The sequence below is a fragment of the Lepidochelys olivacea genome (assembly GCF_965140295.1).
Source record: "Lepidochelys olivacea isolate rLepOli2 genome assembly, chromosome: 13".
Taxonomy (NCBI): Eukaryota; Metazoa; Chordata; order Testudines; family Cheloniidae; genus Lepidochelys; species Lepidochelys olivacea.
The window spans coordinates 18,493,122-18,510,732 of record NC_140423.1 but is presented as its reverse complement, the minus strand read 5'-3'; the positions used below and the strand labels follow the sequence as shown (position 1 = coordinate 18,510,732).

The 17,611-nt window shown below is 40.8% G+C and overlaps 1 protein-coding gene across 5 annotated transcripts in view; it reads right to left on the bottom strand.

Moving 5' to 3' along the window:
• SULF2 (sulfatase 2) overlaps nucleotides 1–17,611 on the bottom strand; it is a 253,203-nt gene that overhangs the window by 57,748 nt on the left and 177,844 nt on the right. For all 5 annotated transcript variants that reach the window (XM_084645759.1, XM_084645755.1, XM_084645756.1 and 2 more), the window contains 3 exons: nucleotides 13,458–13,627; nucleotides 8,661–8,811; nucleotides 5,447–5,622 (listed from right to left, as the gene is read on the bottom strand). In XM_084645759.1, the coding sequence (XP_084501885.1) occupies nucleotides 5,447–5,622; nucleotides 8,661–8,811; nucleotides 13,458–13,627 (497 nt within the window). The remainder of the gene's footprint in view (nucleotides 1–5,446; nucleotides 5,623–8,660; nucleotides 8,812–13,457; nucleotides 13,628–17,611) is intronic.

Genomic DNA, 17,611 nt, shown 5'->3' with positions numbered 1-17,611 from the left:
ACAAAAAATATCATAATGCCGTTATATAAATCCATGGTACGCCTACACCTTGAATACTGCATTTAGTTCTGGTTGCCCCATTTCAAAAAAATGTATCTTAGAATTGGAAAAGGTCCAGAGAAGGGCAACAAAAATGACAAGGGGGATGGAACAGCTTCCGTGTGAGGAGAGATTAAAAAGACTGGGAGTGTTCAGCTTGGAAAAGAGACTATTAAGGGGGGATGTGATCAAGGTCTAAAAATCATGACTGGAGTGGAGAAAGTGAATTGGGATGTGCTATTTACCCCTTCACATAACACAAGAACCAGGGGTCACCCAGTGAAATTAATAGGCAGCGGGTTTAAAACAAACCAGAGGAACTACTAGTTCACAAACTGCACAGTCAACCTGTGGAACTCGTTACCAGAGGATGTTGCGAAGGTCAAAACTATAACCGGGTTCAAAAAAGAATTAGGTAAGTTCATGGAGGAGAGGTCCATCAATGGCTATTAGCTAACATGGGCAGGGACACAGCCCCATGCTCTGGGTGTCCTAAGCCTCAAACTTCCAGAAGCTGGGAGTGGCCAACAGGGGATGCATCACTCGATAATCGTGCTGTTCTGATCATTTCCTCTAAAGCAGCTGGCACTGACCACGGTCGGAAGACCGTGTACTGGGCTAGATCCAGTATAGCCGTTCTTAGGTTCTTACTTTCAACCTGGTTCTGTAGGCATCACTAGAGTGCTTCTCACTAACTGAATGGTGCCACACCTCAGAAAATAAACTTTTATTTTAAATACATTTAAGACCCACTTTTGTTACAATTACAATATCATGAAAGCATGTACTGTTTGCTGCTTTCCCATCATTTCTTATTCTTATGTACACTTGGCATCACTTTAAAAAAATAAATGGAGAGACTACAAAAAAGTGGAAAAAAAAGCAAAAATGCTTTTATGCAGAAAATTTATTTTTGTGGCTTTGAGGACCAGGAATTGCTGTCCCCATGCTTTGCAGACAAAATACAATAAGGATAGTACCATAAAGGCAGCTACAAGGCTTGGAGTAGATTTCTAGCTTAAAATAAAGGACAGCAGAACCTTGCTAATTCACACGAGTGAATGAGAGACCACTTGAGAATTACTGAATTTTGAGAGTTAGCAAAAGAAAAGACAATGACAAGAGTAAGGATGTTGCATTTGTTCATTTTCTTGATACATGTCATTTTATATTAATTACTAGTAAATATTGTGTAGGATACTTGGTGGTAGTAATGAAGGCTTAGTAATGACACCTTGCTACAGTGACTGCTATTAAACTTTGCTGATAAGGGAGGGGAGAGAATGCAATTATGTTGTAAAAAAATAATATGTATTCATTAGCAAAGTGTAGATTAAAAAAGTTCTACTATATATGGAAATACAGGCTCAATGACAGCATCAATTTCCTATCTAATACAGCCTCTCTCCATGGGACTTCATTTTTCTCTTTTAGGGGGATGAACTCTGCTCTATTAAGTCTTTTCAGTGTCTGATTCCTGTGTTCCTAATAAAAATATTTTCCATCATCAAAAGGTATTCAAACAGAAAACCCAATGGGAAGAAGGTTCTGTGAAGTGTCATTCACTGGTGATTTAAAATGCATCTGTATCACCAGACTAAAAGGAAGTTCAAAAGGAAATAGCAGTATTAAGACTGAGGCAAGCCACATATCCTCCCCCGTTCCTACCTAATTATCAGAGCCAAAGGCAGCTTCAAGACATACTGTCACGGTTCCTCCCCCACTCTGAACTCTAGGGTACAGATGTGGGGACCTGCATGAAAAACCTCCTAAGGTTATCTTTACCAGCTTAGGTCAAAACTTCCCCAAGGTACAAAATATTACACCTTGGACTGGCCACTACCACCACCAAACTAATACTGGTTACTGGGGAAGAGCTGTTTGGACGCGTCCTTCCCCCCAAAATACTTCCCAAAACCTTGCACCCCACTTCCTGGACAAGGTTTGGTAAAAAGCCTCACCAATTTGCCTAGGTGACTACAGACCCAGACCCTTGGATCTTAAGAACACTGAACAATCCTCCCAACACTTGCACTCCCCCTTTCCTGGGAAATGTTGGATAAAAAGCCTCACCAATTTGCATAGGTGACCACAGACCCAAACCCTTGGATCTGAGAACAATGAAAAAGCATTCAGTGTTTTACAAGAAGACTTTTAATAAAAATAGAAGTAAATAGAAATAAAGAAATTCCCCCTGTAAAATCAGGATGGTAGATATCTTACAGGGTAATTAGATTCAAAAACATAGAGAACCCCTCTAGGCAAAACCTTAAGTTACAAAAAAGATACACAGACAGAAATAGTTATTCTATTCAGCACAATTCTTTTCTCAGCCATTTAAAGAAATCATAATCTAACACATACCTAGCTAGATTACTTACTAAAAGTTCTAAGACTCCATTCCTGTTCTGTCCCTGGCCAAGACGACTACAGACAGACACAGACCCTTTGTTTCTCTCCCTCCTCCCAGCTTTTGAAAGTATCTTGTCTCCTCATTGGTCATTTTGGTCAGGTGCCAGCGAGGTTACCTTTAGCTTCTTAACCCTTTACAGGTGAGAGGAGCTTTCCCCTGGCCAGGAGGGATTTCAAAGGGGTTTACCCTTCCCTTTATATTTATGACACATACTAACCCTACTACCTAGATAACCTATTGTGGAGCCCAGTATAACACAATAAAGGGTCCTCCCCTGGAATGGTAAGGAAAGGGCTTAATAGTAGAGAGGAAGTGGTGCCAGCTAACATCCCAATGTATGTAAGCAGCAGTGTGCTGAGGCCTGCCCTGTTTAATGTGGAAAAAGGCTGCACAATCTTAACACAGCCAACTCTCCAGTCAATGCTCCAAGTGATACAGGGCTTGGCTTCCTCTATCTATCTTATGGTTTTTACACCCCGTCCTCCAGCACTGTACTATCTAAGCACCTTACACATATAATCAACAGCAAAGTCCCTAATGCACTTCCTGGAGTCTCTGGATCCTCATCTCTCATTTCATACCCACTCTTCTTCCTGTGCTTTACATTCTTCTCAAGCCTGTCTCCCTTAACTGCTCCTTTGGTCTCCTCCCCACACTCATGGCCTCACACCTCTTCCTTCATACCATCTCAAAAGCTTGGAAGAGCTTTCTATTTCCCCATTCATCCTCCCCTCCTTCGTTACAGCAGGGGAACAACTGAGAGGGGGGAAGGGAGAACCCCACCTTAGCTACTGACCAGAGCTGGAAATTTGACCCAGCCACCCCACCCTGATGGAAGGGCAGCTGGTCCAAATGCCCTCCACCTTTGCAGTCCTTCCAGCATCCCCAGAGAGAAGTGGAGCGGGGGCACCAGAATGCCCAGTCAGCAGGGGGAGGGGGGCGGAGATTGGATTTGGGCTTTTGGTGATTCCTGGGGGAGCAGAGATGTAGAAGGCGAATGGGATCTGGGGCTCCCAGAACAGCCTGGCCCCTGGTGGGGATGGTGCTCTTCAGTCTGAACAGCTCCTTGGGTAAATGCTCTGTACAGGGAGGAGAGCTCAGAGCTGGGTGCGGGGCAGTGGTGGTGGGGAGAGAAGAGCATGTGGCTGAGAGTGGAAGCAACGTGCAAGAGCTTAGGCCTGGGAGCAAAAGGGGGAACACTAGAGACTGGGCATGGGGGCAGTGGGGAAAGGGTGTGGTGGGGAAGAGCTCTGGTCCCCTTCCTTATGCAAATTGTGGTTGTGACCCTGCTCCACAGACATATCACTCCACCAGATCTCTTCTTAAAACCCATTTCTTTCACAGAGTTGTCTGCCTAGCACCTCTGAAAATCAGGCCACTGTGTTGCTATTGAAGTACTAACTTTCAAATAATCTCTAAATTATACTAGGAGCTCTTTGGGACAGGGACCACGCACAACTACTGCAGAAATAAGTAATAATTCCATGTCAAGGAATTTTGGCATGACACCTAGAATATTTAAAACTTTCTTACCTTTTTTCTCATACTATGAATTAATCAGCAAACTAAATAAAACCTTTAAGATATTTTTAAAGAGACTTGCTACTCTATTACATTCTTAATATTAGTTGCTTATAGCATTTCCTCTGTAGTAGAAGGGAAAAAAACTTGTGGGAGGAAGATTTTATACGTGGTAATTATGCTAAAACATGCACATTGATATAAATAAAAGGCAGAAAATTATGACACTCTGTCCCAAAATATTACTTCAGTGAAAATATCTGCTATTAAAATAATTGCTTAGAAAGTATATTTACATAATTTCTTAGCTGATCAAAGCTACCTTTTTAATTAACAGTCATATTCTGCATTCTCGTGTGTCATGGACAAACAGCTTAACTGTGTAATCCCAAAGGATAAACAAAGGAAAAGTTTCTGTAGAGGTCATATATGGAAAATATTACGTTCATTTTTCTTTACAAGCTGCAACAGGAGAGCATAGTGATTCTATTCTATCAATTAATTAATCTCTGATAACTATCTACAGTGGCAGTGAACATATAAAGTAAGGCTACCTGGCAAACATCATGGCCTAGAAACTGACTGAAATGAACAGAAGAAATGACTAGGCATTTCCATGCAATATCACACCGAACTTGGACTGGATGCCAGCCAAAGGGCTACACAGCGACTTGGACCACTCACCTGGGCAAGGGACCAGAGTTTGTAAAAACCCGGTTATATACTAGAATGGGCTACCGGTCCTTGAATCATGTAGGAGGTGACCAGGGAGTGGATGAGGAAGGGCAGAACCTTCCATCTCCCCACTCACACGCCAGTGCAGCTGAGAGAGTGCAGGGGATGTCAATTCACAGTTGGTACAGACAACAGCAAATTACTACATCCACAGGGCAAGAAGGAAGCAGGAGAGGGACTGCGATGCAGGAATTTCTCTTAGGCCAGGTCTACACTAGGAGCGCTTTGCCAGTAGACAGTACTATAAGTTATACTAGTAAAAGTGTACAGTTTCGCTGGTATGGCTGCATCAATACTTGGGGCTTTTGTTGGCACAACTGCGCCTTCAGGATCACACCTGACTGACTGACATAGCTATGCCTGCAGAAATGGAGACCTAGCCTTTGAGTCACAATGCCTCCTTGGGCAGTGCAGTTTCTGAGCTACCCAATGCTCAGGGATGTGCCTAATGTCACAATCTCTTATGTCCATGCAAAGCTCGCATTGGTGTACTCAAAGGAAGTGAACTACACACTCCCCTAACTATCCAGCCCAATGAGCTGACAAAAAACAAAGGTTCTATCTTTCTTTGTCTCAAATTCAGCACATTTTTAAATCTGATTGCACAGTTGTACTTCATTGCATGTGTTTTTAAGCCCCTGGTACAAGGCCACTGACGTCACATTCCTGTGCATATCAATCATGATTATCAGACCAATAAACCAAAAGCAATTCAGGAGCTGAAAAACAAAGACTTACAAGGAGCCGGCCTCCACATTCGGACCTCGCACATAAAAAGGAACTCGGATATCAAACTCATAAGGCATGGACTTCCCTTTCACCAGTCCAAACTGCCCAATATGATAGCCATGGTCTGCTGTATATATTATATAGGTATTGTCTAGTTCACCTGTTTCAACCAATGTATTATAAATCTGAAAAAAAAGAACATTTTTGCACTAAATAACAGTATAAATAATATTTGAAATAATTCTGTGCATAAAAGTGTACACATATATACTGTATAACAGAGTTGGATGTTCTTAACTAGGAAATCCCAATAGACATCCAAGCACCCTCACTAAGCAACTATCCTGATTAAAAGAAGAAGCCATTTTCTTTGAAAGAACCATCTATAAATACTTAAAATGCAGTAGAATAATACTTTACTGAATGAAAATAGCGACTACACATTTCAGGACAGACTTTCAAAAAGCTCAGTTCCTATGTAGGGATCTAATTTGAGTTGACAGATTTTCAAAAGTACTTTGCACCCGACATTTTCCATTGGAAATTTCAAACTCTGGCCACTTATTTAGATGCCTAATTGGGAGCTGTTGCATACTGAGCTCTTTTGAAATTCTAGCCCTTTATCTTCTTTAAATTTGTATTTGGCAAACTTTCTTAACAAAATGACACCATTTAGAATTTCACACCTATTTAATACTTGGTTAAATGCCACTCGACCATTCAAATGAGTCCCATTTACATAGAATGTTTGCAAACTCTCCCAACTAAACAGCAGATACTGCCATTCACTCTTGCTATCTGGTAAAGTAAGTGTTTCAACCTTAACTCTGAATCCTATTGTTCTTAGGGGGGTTAAATGGGCCTCTTTAAGTGAATACGGAAGTGTATCAATGCACAGCAGTAATGACCGGTTATCACCTGATGTTTCATCTTCAAGGTTTAGTCAGTTTCTATCATCTCATGCGGATTTAGCAATGTGGTTCTACAGCAGATTTTCTGTATGGTAATATCACTCCCTGTCCCGCACGTGAGAACTGTTATTAGAAAATATGGGCCAGATTCTGTTCTCAAACTTGTGTGTATCAGGAAAAATTGCACTGGAGTCAAGGTAGTTTCATCAGTGTGAACCCAGAGTAAATGAAGTCAGACCAGTATAGTATGTGATAATATGGACAAAATGTTAAAGATAAAATGTGACTCCCTTTTTGAGATGTAGCCTGAATCAATGTGTCTGATGTTCCATGAGGAAATGGTATAGACTCATATAATGACAAATTCATATAAACGTTTTGACTGCAATCTGTTTAAATAAGCCACAGTGACCTCTTAGAGCCACTGGTATCTGCCATGCGCTCAAAATACGAACAGACATTTTAAGGGATGTTAGGTACGTACAATTTCATTAAAAATTGTGGTTAAAACTACAAAAGATTAAGTTTCAGTCTGGAGTGAAATGTACACCCAGTAAAATCATCAGGAGTGAAACCACCTTGCTAACTAGCACACCCTGAATGCATTGGTGCTAGCAGGTGACTCTGTGACATGGCTTCTCTAAAACTGGTGTCTGACCCACCAAAGCATATTTGTTAGCAACCAGGAGCGAGCATATTTTCCTGGGTTATTATGCCCAATTAAGTATTAGTAATTATAATACATTACTAACAGATAAGTCTCATCCTTGCCTTATTGGACTCCCCTTATTGTTATCTTTTGTGGATAAGATTTCCAGGTGACATGAAGCAGTTGCTTCAAGATTAGCCTTTCTGCACTTAGAAATAAACCCATCCTTTCCCCACAGTAGCAGCCAGCTGATCCATGGGTTCCTTTTCAAGGCCCACTGACACACAGCTTGCACTGTGAGGTTTCTGGAATCTTATTGTTACACAATGCAGGCAATCTAGAAAGTCTGCCTGTGTTTTTTAAAATATGTGTAATCAATGTGCCACTGTGGGCTAGACTCACAAAGGAACTTGGCTGTGGAAATGCTGTGTCACCATGCCTAACTTTTAGGCACTTAAAAAATCACAAAGCCTGAGTTAAGCACTTAGGTTCCCTGTACAATGAATGCGGAGAAACAGGCACCTCAGAATGGGATTCACAAAAGCCAGCATGCGAGGCAGCTCCCCACCTAAGCTAGTCAACGAAAGATGCCAAGAGGGGGAGGGGGGAATGCATAAGCCACACCCAGAGCCACACTCAGAGCGTTCAGTACCTAAATGGGGGGTGGAGGGGACAGGAGGAAGACGAGCTCCCCCATAACTTTCAGCCCAGTGGTTAGGGTACTCACCTGGGATCCAGCTCAAAGCCTCCCTCTGCCTGAGGGGAAGAAGGGATTTGAACAGGGCTGTACCACCTCTCATTTGAGTGCCCTACCCATTGAGCTGCAGGATATTCTGATGTGGGGCTCCTTCAGTCTTGGAAGTAAAAACTGTTCCACTTTGGATAAACAATTTAAAAAGTCATTGAAGGAGGGGGGCTAGATTCTGGGTGTCTCCCACCTCCCAAGTGAGTGCTCTAACCATAAGGCTGCAGAGTCAGTCTCAGGCTTGCCTGCTCTCTCTGGCCCAGTGACTTGTTCATGATTTATTCACAATGAAACAATTCAACATGAGCAACTGAAGAAGCCCCACATCTGAGGTTTGCTGCCAGTGAGAGGGGTCTTTCTGAATCTCAGTGGGGCCTGATTCTGGGTTTATGCACCTAAAGTGGCAGCTGGGCACCTAAGTCCTTTTGAGATACTCTAGTTACTCAGGTTCCCCACCGATGTAACCCCATTAATTTTACTGGAACTTTTTGGACAAAGAGGCAGTAACGCAGAAGTGCACTATGCCTGCAGTTCGGATTATTAATTTCCAACTAGTACATGGTGAGAGTTGACGCTTTTTAATTCAAATCAAATTCATGCTTTACAATTTTTTTCCCCCCATGTTTCATTTTTCTTTCTTTAACTGGACAACAGTAGGTATCTGGAAACATTCTGCTAGCTTTTGGAATTTACATTATGTTCCTTTTTCACTTGGAACAACAATGCCACAAACCCAGAGAATCTGGGAGAGCTGTCAGTTCGGAGGTAGTGGTAAAAAGAAGCCATGTTTAGCTTGGCAGTGCTTAGCTTATATGCAGAGTAGGAATATACTATTTTTTTTTAAATGCGCAAACATTTTGGAGTTTAACTCAAGAAACAAGTACCTGTTTGGCTTGAAAAAAGGACCACCAATCTTACCGTCTCCATGGAGTCATCCACAGACATGAGTGTCTGTAGGCGCTTTCTCTGTAGCATGTTCGTGAACTCCATGTGAATAGGTTTCATGGGACCCGTATACCTCATTATCCAGTGCTTGTCTGGGTTGGGAGCGTAGTTATAACTGGGAGTGCTAAGGAGCAATAAGGGAAACGGAGACCACCACATTATTATGAAAAAATAATAAACTAGTGCATGCCAATAAACTTTATTTGACCACCACTGCAAGACTAACTTTCTGTGGTATGTAAGAAAAATTACATTTGTAATTTCATTTATGCTTTATATGAAATGTGGGAGCATGGAAATAACTCTGTTGGAAGTAAAATCTTATTTGAAAGAGTAAATATACATTGTTTTTAACAGGTTTCAGAGTAGCAGCCGTATTAGTTTAACGGTATCCTCCAGACTAGTAGGGATACATTTCAATGCCACCAGATTAGCCTTAGAAGTCTACCACCATAATTGGGAAGCATTATTTGAACCAAGAACATATGCCCTTGAGTTTCCACTGATGTAACTGCTCCACTTTCATTTTGCTCATACTAACACAGGCTCTTACAGCGTGATCAGGCTCTTAATAATAAATGTCCAGCTTGCTGAAAAGATTCCACTAGATTATTTAACAATTGTGTTGAATTCAGCATGACCGGCCACGTTAATATTGCAGCACTCACATACCCAGGAGAGCACAGGTACCCTACCTGGTGGTATTAAATTGCATGTGAGCTCATGGCAAGCAGAAATGGATACAAAGCTGCATTTTAAAGACCTGCCCAAAAAAAAAAAAAAAAAAAAGCAGAGGTGGGGGGAAATGGGACTTGGGTACTTTCTAGCCTTAACTCTTCTGAGAGCATTAGAAACCTTCACATTACACTCTGATGAATGCACATTATGGAAAGAGAATTTAGGACCCTGACAAAGAAGTCAAGAGCTGGATTTGATGACCTTGTGAAGCATCAGTGCCCCTTTAATTCCTAATGATCTTGTAGTTCCATTAAAGTATCAGTGTTAACAATGAGCAGGGACATCATTGATGGTCCTTTATTTCATTTTGTTTGGGAGTTATGGAGCTTGCTTTTTTGTTCATAACTACATTGCTCCACGCTAACTGGAGCTAAAGCCCACAATGGACTTGCTTTTCTATATTATAATATGGTTGGTACGCTTTACATATGTCTTTGTCTTACATTTTCAAGAGAAGCTATTGTTTTATTTATCTATCTTATCATTTAAGACTAAGGGCCCTTTTTTATTGTTTTTAAGCATTAGCTGGTACATTGGCTTGGTACAAACCATGCATAGTTTCACAAATAGAGATTTTTTTCACCCAAATGAAAGATTTCTTCAGATTTTTCTTTCTGTTCAAAATATTAGATCAGTGCTAATGTTTAACACGTCACAAGTTTCCTGTAAAACCCAAGATGGTGGCCTTGTGACAGCAAAGAGCTGCAGACTTTGCTCAAGTTACTTTCTAAATCCCAATATTCAATCTCCAGCTAATTATACCTACGTCTTGACAAAAGCCACTACTAGCCTTGTGCACACAACAGAGCAGCAGGGTAACTTAAATCATTAGGATAAATAATAGTAACATAAATTGAAAACTTTCCTCCTTGAAATGTACCCAGCGTATCTTTGAATGTCATTGGTGCTAAATGCTCCTAAAAGTTTAATTCACGTTTGAAATAAACATGAAAATAATAACTGGATTTCCACAATTTTTTCAATGGAAAGTTTTATGTGGGAGCCTATTTGAAAAATGCACTTAGACAGGGAAGCGAGCTTCTCTGTTTGGGGAAGAGAGGCTGCTCTGTTTATTCTCTGTGCATTGCTAATAGTCTCTTGAATTTCAGAATGTTGTTGTGGCTGAAATAATGACATTGCTCCTATGAATATGCTGACAGTTATGGAAACTGTTGCTATGTAATGCCTAGAATGGCAAACTCCTTTTCAGCTTGCTTTGTGATCTCCTGGCTGATTTGAAATCTCCTGCTGTTTAATCCACCTGAAGCCCATGATTTTCTTTGATTACTACAAATGTAACCCTCTTACACTTAACAGATTTATTTCTCTCCTAGCCAAATACACAAGATATAACATCCTTGGAAGCTGGACAAAATAACCCCTTCACATTCCATTCAAAAGGAGGGGGGTCAGGGATGGGGGGAAAGCTACCTTGATTGCTCTACAAATCCTGATTGTATTTGACCTTGGAAAACAGTCATGATAAAACATGTACTCTTTACAGAAATAAAATTAGAGGCCAATATGAAATTGCCCAGCTGTTCCATCCTGTTTAACTATCAGTCTAGGAGAAGAAAAGGGAAACTATTAATGTAGTTCAGTGATTTGCTGGGAGGATGGGGCGGGGGGAAATTATGGGACAGATTTTCAATTAAAATAAGACTGCAACTGCACACTAAGAGCCAGATCCTCAGCTGTTCTAGTGCTTCAGCTGACACAGCTGCAGGAGGAAGCTGGGGGCATATGTTGCTCCTGATTCTAGGACTAGAGAAGGACTGAGTTCAATCCCCAGTGCAACTTAAAGCGGCTTCGAGGCTGGTTCAAGCTGCACAGTAGTGCTTCAGCCATATCTCACCTTTTCACTGACCGTGTCCCAGGGATGGCACAGGAACAGCTATGATGACACTACAATACCCAGGGATTGCGAACTCCCAGGTAGCTTGGGAGGTCAGAGGGAGGGAATGTGAAACAAGATGACTAATTTGTATGTGCAGTTACCTGATTTGCATGTGCAGCTGTGGGGACTGTGCACTCCAATTAGACAAGCAAATGTATGTAACTTTAATTTGGAAATCAGGCCATACATACTCAATACAATACACAGATATTCTATAAATATCTAAAAATTTAATAAATGTAAATGCATTAATAGCAGATTGGCTCTGTTGAGATACTGATGCATTTCTGAAAGCAACACTTTGCTTGGTGTTCCTTTTTATTAACAGCTTAAGTTTCATATTGTGCTATAAAAAGTGTTTAAAATAACCGAAGACAGTTTCTCTGCATAAATACACATAATGCAGGCTACTTAATATGCACATCTAAAACAAGAAAAAAATGCTTAATTTATTGAGATAATGTAATCTTTTATGAACTAATAAATTTCTTGCAAAGTACTATTGTCTATAAATTAATAGATTATTATTATTAATAATAGTAATAATGAAATTCACTGCTGATATAAAATCCTGCAGCAATTTCCATAAAAAAGATCTTCCAGTCAGCAAAATAAACTAGACTGGGGTGGGGGGAAAAAGTAAACAGTGTGAAAGAGAAAAAACCATACAGAGATGCATTTCATCCCCTTCCTTCCCCAGATCCCTTCACCCCTTTCTCTTTTGCATCATCATAATTAAATTGCTGTAGAGGATTGTGTGGAAAATGATTATATCTTTGAGATAAGAGTGTCTTCCATAAGCATTCCTAATAAGGTTAAGGTCAACTCTGTGTACGAGCAATAGCAGACACAATTCATTTTGAGCTTATGTAATTTTCATTTCAAAGGAAAAACATTGAGCATGGGATTGCAAACAACTTAAACATGAAATACTGTGTTGCTTCAGGCCCGAGAGAGAGATTCTCTTTAGTGGCACAGTGCGGCAGAACGAAATATACAATTCTTAGCTTTCTAATAACCAGAAACTAAAACAAAGAAAACCCTGTCTCTCACAGAGTCTGTTCCAAAGCCCAATCCTGCAAGGAGGTAGGTGTCCTCCACTGCTGTTTGATGATCAGCTTACAGAGTCAATCCTTGCCTCCTCCACAAAGCTGAAATGAACTACTCTGCCCCTAAAAGCTAAGTGGGCCAAACTAGTTTTAATCTAAAATCACTATGTTATCTGACCACACAGGAAGAAAGCTGAATTTTGTTTACAGCACAAGGCTAGAGATCAAGAGATCTAAATTATTTGTCAGCTTTGCTGAAAACTTCCTGTGTGACTTTGGCAAGTCATACAGGGAAACTGAGATGCTGACAGTATGAATGTTAAACGGGGATAATAATAAACATTACTTATTATTTGTATTATGGTAACACCCACAAAATGCTAGGCACTGCACATGTACACAGAGAGGTAAAGTTTGAAGCCCTGAAGAGCTTACAATTTAAGGGACATGTTCTGATTCACCTTAAAACACATTGAATAGCACCATACCTCCCAAGTAGTCTCACTGAAGTCAAATTTACACCCACTTGGGGTATGTCTACACAGCCACAGCAGCGAGCCTCCCAGCCTGGGTCAACTGACTTGAGCTTGCGGGGTTGATGATAGTGCTCTGAAGCCCACCCCCTTCCCTAAGTTTCAGAACCTAAGCTCCAGCCCCAGCTGCAACTCCAAAGCATGGTTTACAGAGCTATTTTTAGACTGCTAGCGCAAGCCCTGCAAACCTGAGTCTCTCGACCCAGGATGGGATGCTCACTGTCACAGGCTGTGTAGATACACACGGCCAGAGCAATGTAAAAGGACTTTAGAGAATCAGGGCCACAGAATTTGACACAAAGCTCAATGACATCAATGTGAATCTTTCAACTGACTTCAAGCAGCTTTGGTTCAGGCCCACTGATATGGTCTCTACTCTGAAGGTGCTTACAGTATTCTGAATATGCATATAAAAATTCCCAACTCTTCTGTTCTTACTAACTGTGATAAACACATGCCAAGAGTCTAAGGACTCCAAAGTATGTTTTTCCAGCAGATGTACCCAGTTCTTTTTTCTTGTGCCTGGAAATACAGGGATTTTATTTTTCCTTACATGTGTTGTGAAGCGTTGGGAAAGAGTTGTGAATACTGAGGAGCTGAATCTTCAGGACCATGAGGAGCAGCGTGGCTGAGAACCATCAATACTGGCCTATGGGGATACATCTTCTTTGAGATTCTGAAGAAGCTGATACTGTCATTGGTGATCAGGTCAGTCAGATAATCCTGGAAGAGAAGAAAAAAGTTGAATAAAATATTCCAACAGCCAATTAGAGTCCTAGATAGTCTTGGGTATCACTAGAGACAGGGGAAACCAGCTTATTTAGTCTGGAAAGGAAGAGTAATGAGAGACTAAGTTTAAATTGTTAAAATTATGAACAATAAATAAAAAAAAAACAGATCATTCCTTCCTCTCTATCCAATGGTATGGAAAAAACAACAGGCCCCTCCAAGATATTAAGGGCAGCTAAATTTAGAAAAACTAGGAAAGCTTCTTCACACTTGTCTAACCAAACTGGGGAACTCACTAGTTCAGAGGGTCAGTCAAACAGCATGGCTAGATTTTTTAAAGGTAATGTATAATTACAGGATTGTTTGTGTTCTGAGGTTGAGATTTTCAAAGCATGCAAGAGGATTTAGGCACATTGTCTATTGAAAGAATGCTCTGGAAATCTCAACTGATTTGTGGGGGTTCTTTTTTGCCTTCCTCTGAAGCATCAGGCAGTTACTAAGGCTAGCAGCCAGATACCGGACTAGTTGGACCAATAGTCTGACTCAGCATGGCAGATATAAGAGCGGTACTCAGATACCATAATGATGGGTGCAGCATAAGAATGTAAAGGTAGGTAGGTAGACGTCTCCATTAAAAAACAAATCTGAAAACTCAGTAGAGTCCCCTGGGAAAACAAACTGAACATCCTTGGTGATCCTATAAAATATCAAGTACATGTTGTGATACTGGAAGCATGTGGATTGAAGACAGCGTCTTTGTGACACTCCCTGCATATCAAGAAAACTCTATACACCAACATAAGTTTCAGACACCAGCATGGTATTATTTATTGTAAAACAACACAAGCACAAAAGAGACTGGCTTTTCACCTGCAAAATAAAACCACATGCAGTGTCTTGCTTTTGTCAAGTCACCGAGTATGAGTGTGGTTCACATCACAGAGGATGGAATACCTCCCTGGTTTTCCCTTCAAGCACAGCTTTCTTTCATCAGCCCAGTCCCTTGCTTCCCAGTGCACCTCCCTTTTATAGAGTAAAGGAAATGCAAAGGCGTCAGACTGACAGTCCTGGAGACTGAACTACTCTGTTTTGCTATATAACAAATCAAGTACAGTACAGTCAGTGCCTTCTCAATCTTCTTCACCCCTGCCATGGAGGTGCAAGAGAAAGTCAGCTTTCATTACTCAAAAGGGGCCTCTCTCACTTGATTTCTTTGTTCAAACTTAGCACAACTGCTTGCTGCCTCTCCCAGAACCAGGCTGACCAGTCTCCAATATATACCTTTGCATATCAGTCCTGACTTGAAGCATTCCTGCTATTCCAATCCTTGGTGTACCCTATCCAAGTCTGCCTTCTGTTCTGAATTATGTGGTGTATTCGTGATATGAGTAACTATCTACAGAGAACAAAGCAGACACCACCAACTCATTTCAATTATGAAAGCCTGTGTAGATAAGCATAACTCCACCAAAAAAACCACAGGCCTATCTGCTGAGGACCTGACCCTCTATATCTGAAAAACTCTTCTTTATGTCCATTAAGGAACTGAAAGTCAACATTCTAAAAGGGAACCCTGGAGTAATAATATACTCACATTTAACTAAAACATACATGTGTTTTCTAAGCCTGCTGTAAGACATAATGAAGACAGAAAGACCTTTTGTTCTTGGGTCTGGCCTGTGAAGAGAATATGGAAAATTGCCCTCAAATTAAAATTTTGTAAAAATAAGCATTTGCAAAACCTAAGACCAAATGGAAATATTGCCATGAATTTATTTTTTATTTAAGCCTCCACTTAAGAGAGATTTCAAAAATTAAATGCAATGTTTTAAAAAACCTAAATATGGGAAATTATGCTAATGCATACAAAGTTAAATAGATAAGAAACTGATAGGAAAAGTGTAACTGACTAGTACATTTTCTGGCTAATATTTAGATTGTAAAAAGTTAATAATGATTTTGTTTGCATCAATTTGTAGGGTGCCAAGCTTGAAATATTTTTAATGGGCCTGATTTTCAGAGAGCATGTACCCACTACCAATGTTCCCTCTAATTTTTGACAGGCTGTGTGTGCAAAAAATTTCTTCTGTGCAAATTGTTATGCTTCTGTGTAAATTTTTGTGCGCACGGTGTTTCGCCATGTGCGCGGGGTTTAGGATCTGTGTGCGTGCGCACACACGCACACAGCTTAGAGGGAACAGTGCCCAATACTCACTTTTGAAAATCGTGGTCTTAATTGTCTAAAATAAGAGTTAACAAAAAGTAAACTAACATAATAATATTAAAAATGAGATTTTTTCTTTAACGGTATTTTTAATAAGGATATCTGTTTTAAAAATATAATTCTTAACATGACAGTTATCCTTTAATATGAACTTTGTATTTAATTAGGATCTCAAATATTTAATTTGTACAACTAAGAGGTCAATAGCTCAAGGAAGCACTAAACTGGGCTTTGCTAACTTATGTGCCAGTGGGGCAGAGATGTTAGAAACAAAAAGGTATTTGTTTTATGATGTGGAAGAGTCATTAAAACAATCTCTCTGAAGTCACGTTACTTCAACTTGTCTCTTAGTGGACAATTTAGTTATTAAAAGAAAAACATAAAAGGAGGGAAGGAAACATACAGTAGCATGTTTCCAATACTGATCAATCCACCACTATCTTACAAATGATTATGATCTTACAGAGAGAATTAATTATAGTTATAGTTAACTATAATTATAACCTTTTACTTCTAAATCCAGAACCACATGATGTCACTTAGCAACCATTTGCTTTTCCCCCCTCCTTCAAACAATGCCCTGTTTTACTCTTGAACTGTTTCCTTCAGGTTCCAGTTTTTCTAACCAAAGGAGTTTACCAATAAATTATTTACAGCCATAAATCAGAGATTCTGCAACCCACTTTAGGAAATCACACAAGCTGGCGGCTTTGACAAATGCATGCATTTTGCTCAAGTAAACATTCTCCTTGTTAGTAGACATTATACAGCGTGAGATGAGAAAGGGAAGTGGTGGGGCCTGTGCTGGGGAGATGGGTGCTGAACATTTTAGTGAGCTAAGTCAAGGTAGAGTATCCTCAAGTACTTTAGAAAGAGATATATGTAACAGTTACACATCCACAGCATTCACATAACAAGGACAGTTTTAATGTGTGGATTGGTGGTGTGGTTTTAATGTGTGATGCACTATGGACTCCGCAAAATTATCATACTGTGACCATGAAACAGGCTTTCACTTAATAAATACACACATACAAACAGAGGTGAAAGTAAGCCGGTACACCCCGGTGGCTGGAACCCCAGGCCCTTTAAATTGCCTCCAGAGCCCCGCTGCTGGAGCTCTGGGGTAGCGACTGCAGGGCTCCGGCAGCTATTTAAAGAGCCTGGGGCTCCCCTGCTTCTACCGCCCAGGCCCTTTAAATAGCCGCTGGAACCCCACCAATTCCCCAGGGCTCCGGCGACAATTTAAAGGGCCAGGGCGGTAGAAGAGGGGAGCCATGGGCCCTTTAAATAGCCCCCGGAGTCCCGGGCAGCTGCTGCTACCCCGGTGGGGGGGGGGGGGGGAGACTTACCTTACAAGGTGGGCTGGGGCTGGCTCTGACCCCCTCAACACCGCCCCTTCCGCCCTAGGCGCTGGCCCCAGAGTACCGGTAAGTCACTCGACTTACAAACAAACCAATCCACCCACCCACCCTAAGCAGAAGGAAACAGATACTAATTTCATTTACACTTGTGAAACCCCACTGAAGTCAGTTTTATTTCTCCAGCTGTACACCACTAACAGGCCAGAGGCCGGCCCCATGAGTGTTAACTGAAGTGCAGAGCAGTGGAATTTACCAGTCTTGATGCAATTAAATCCATTTCTCAGCTTGTAAGACATATAGAAGTTTTTACAGCCTTAGGACGTGTACATGGACTAGCACTGTCTTTCAATTATGAAAAGAATGTACACTGTCTTTCAATTATGAAAAGAA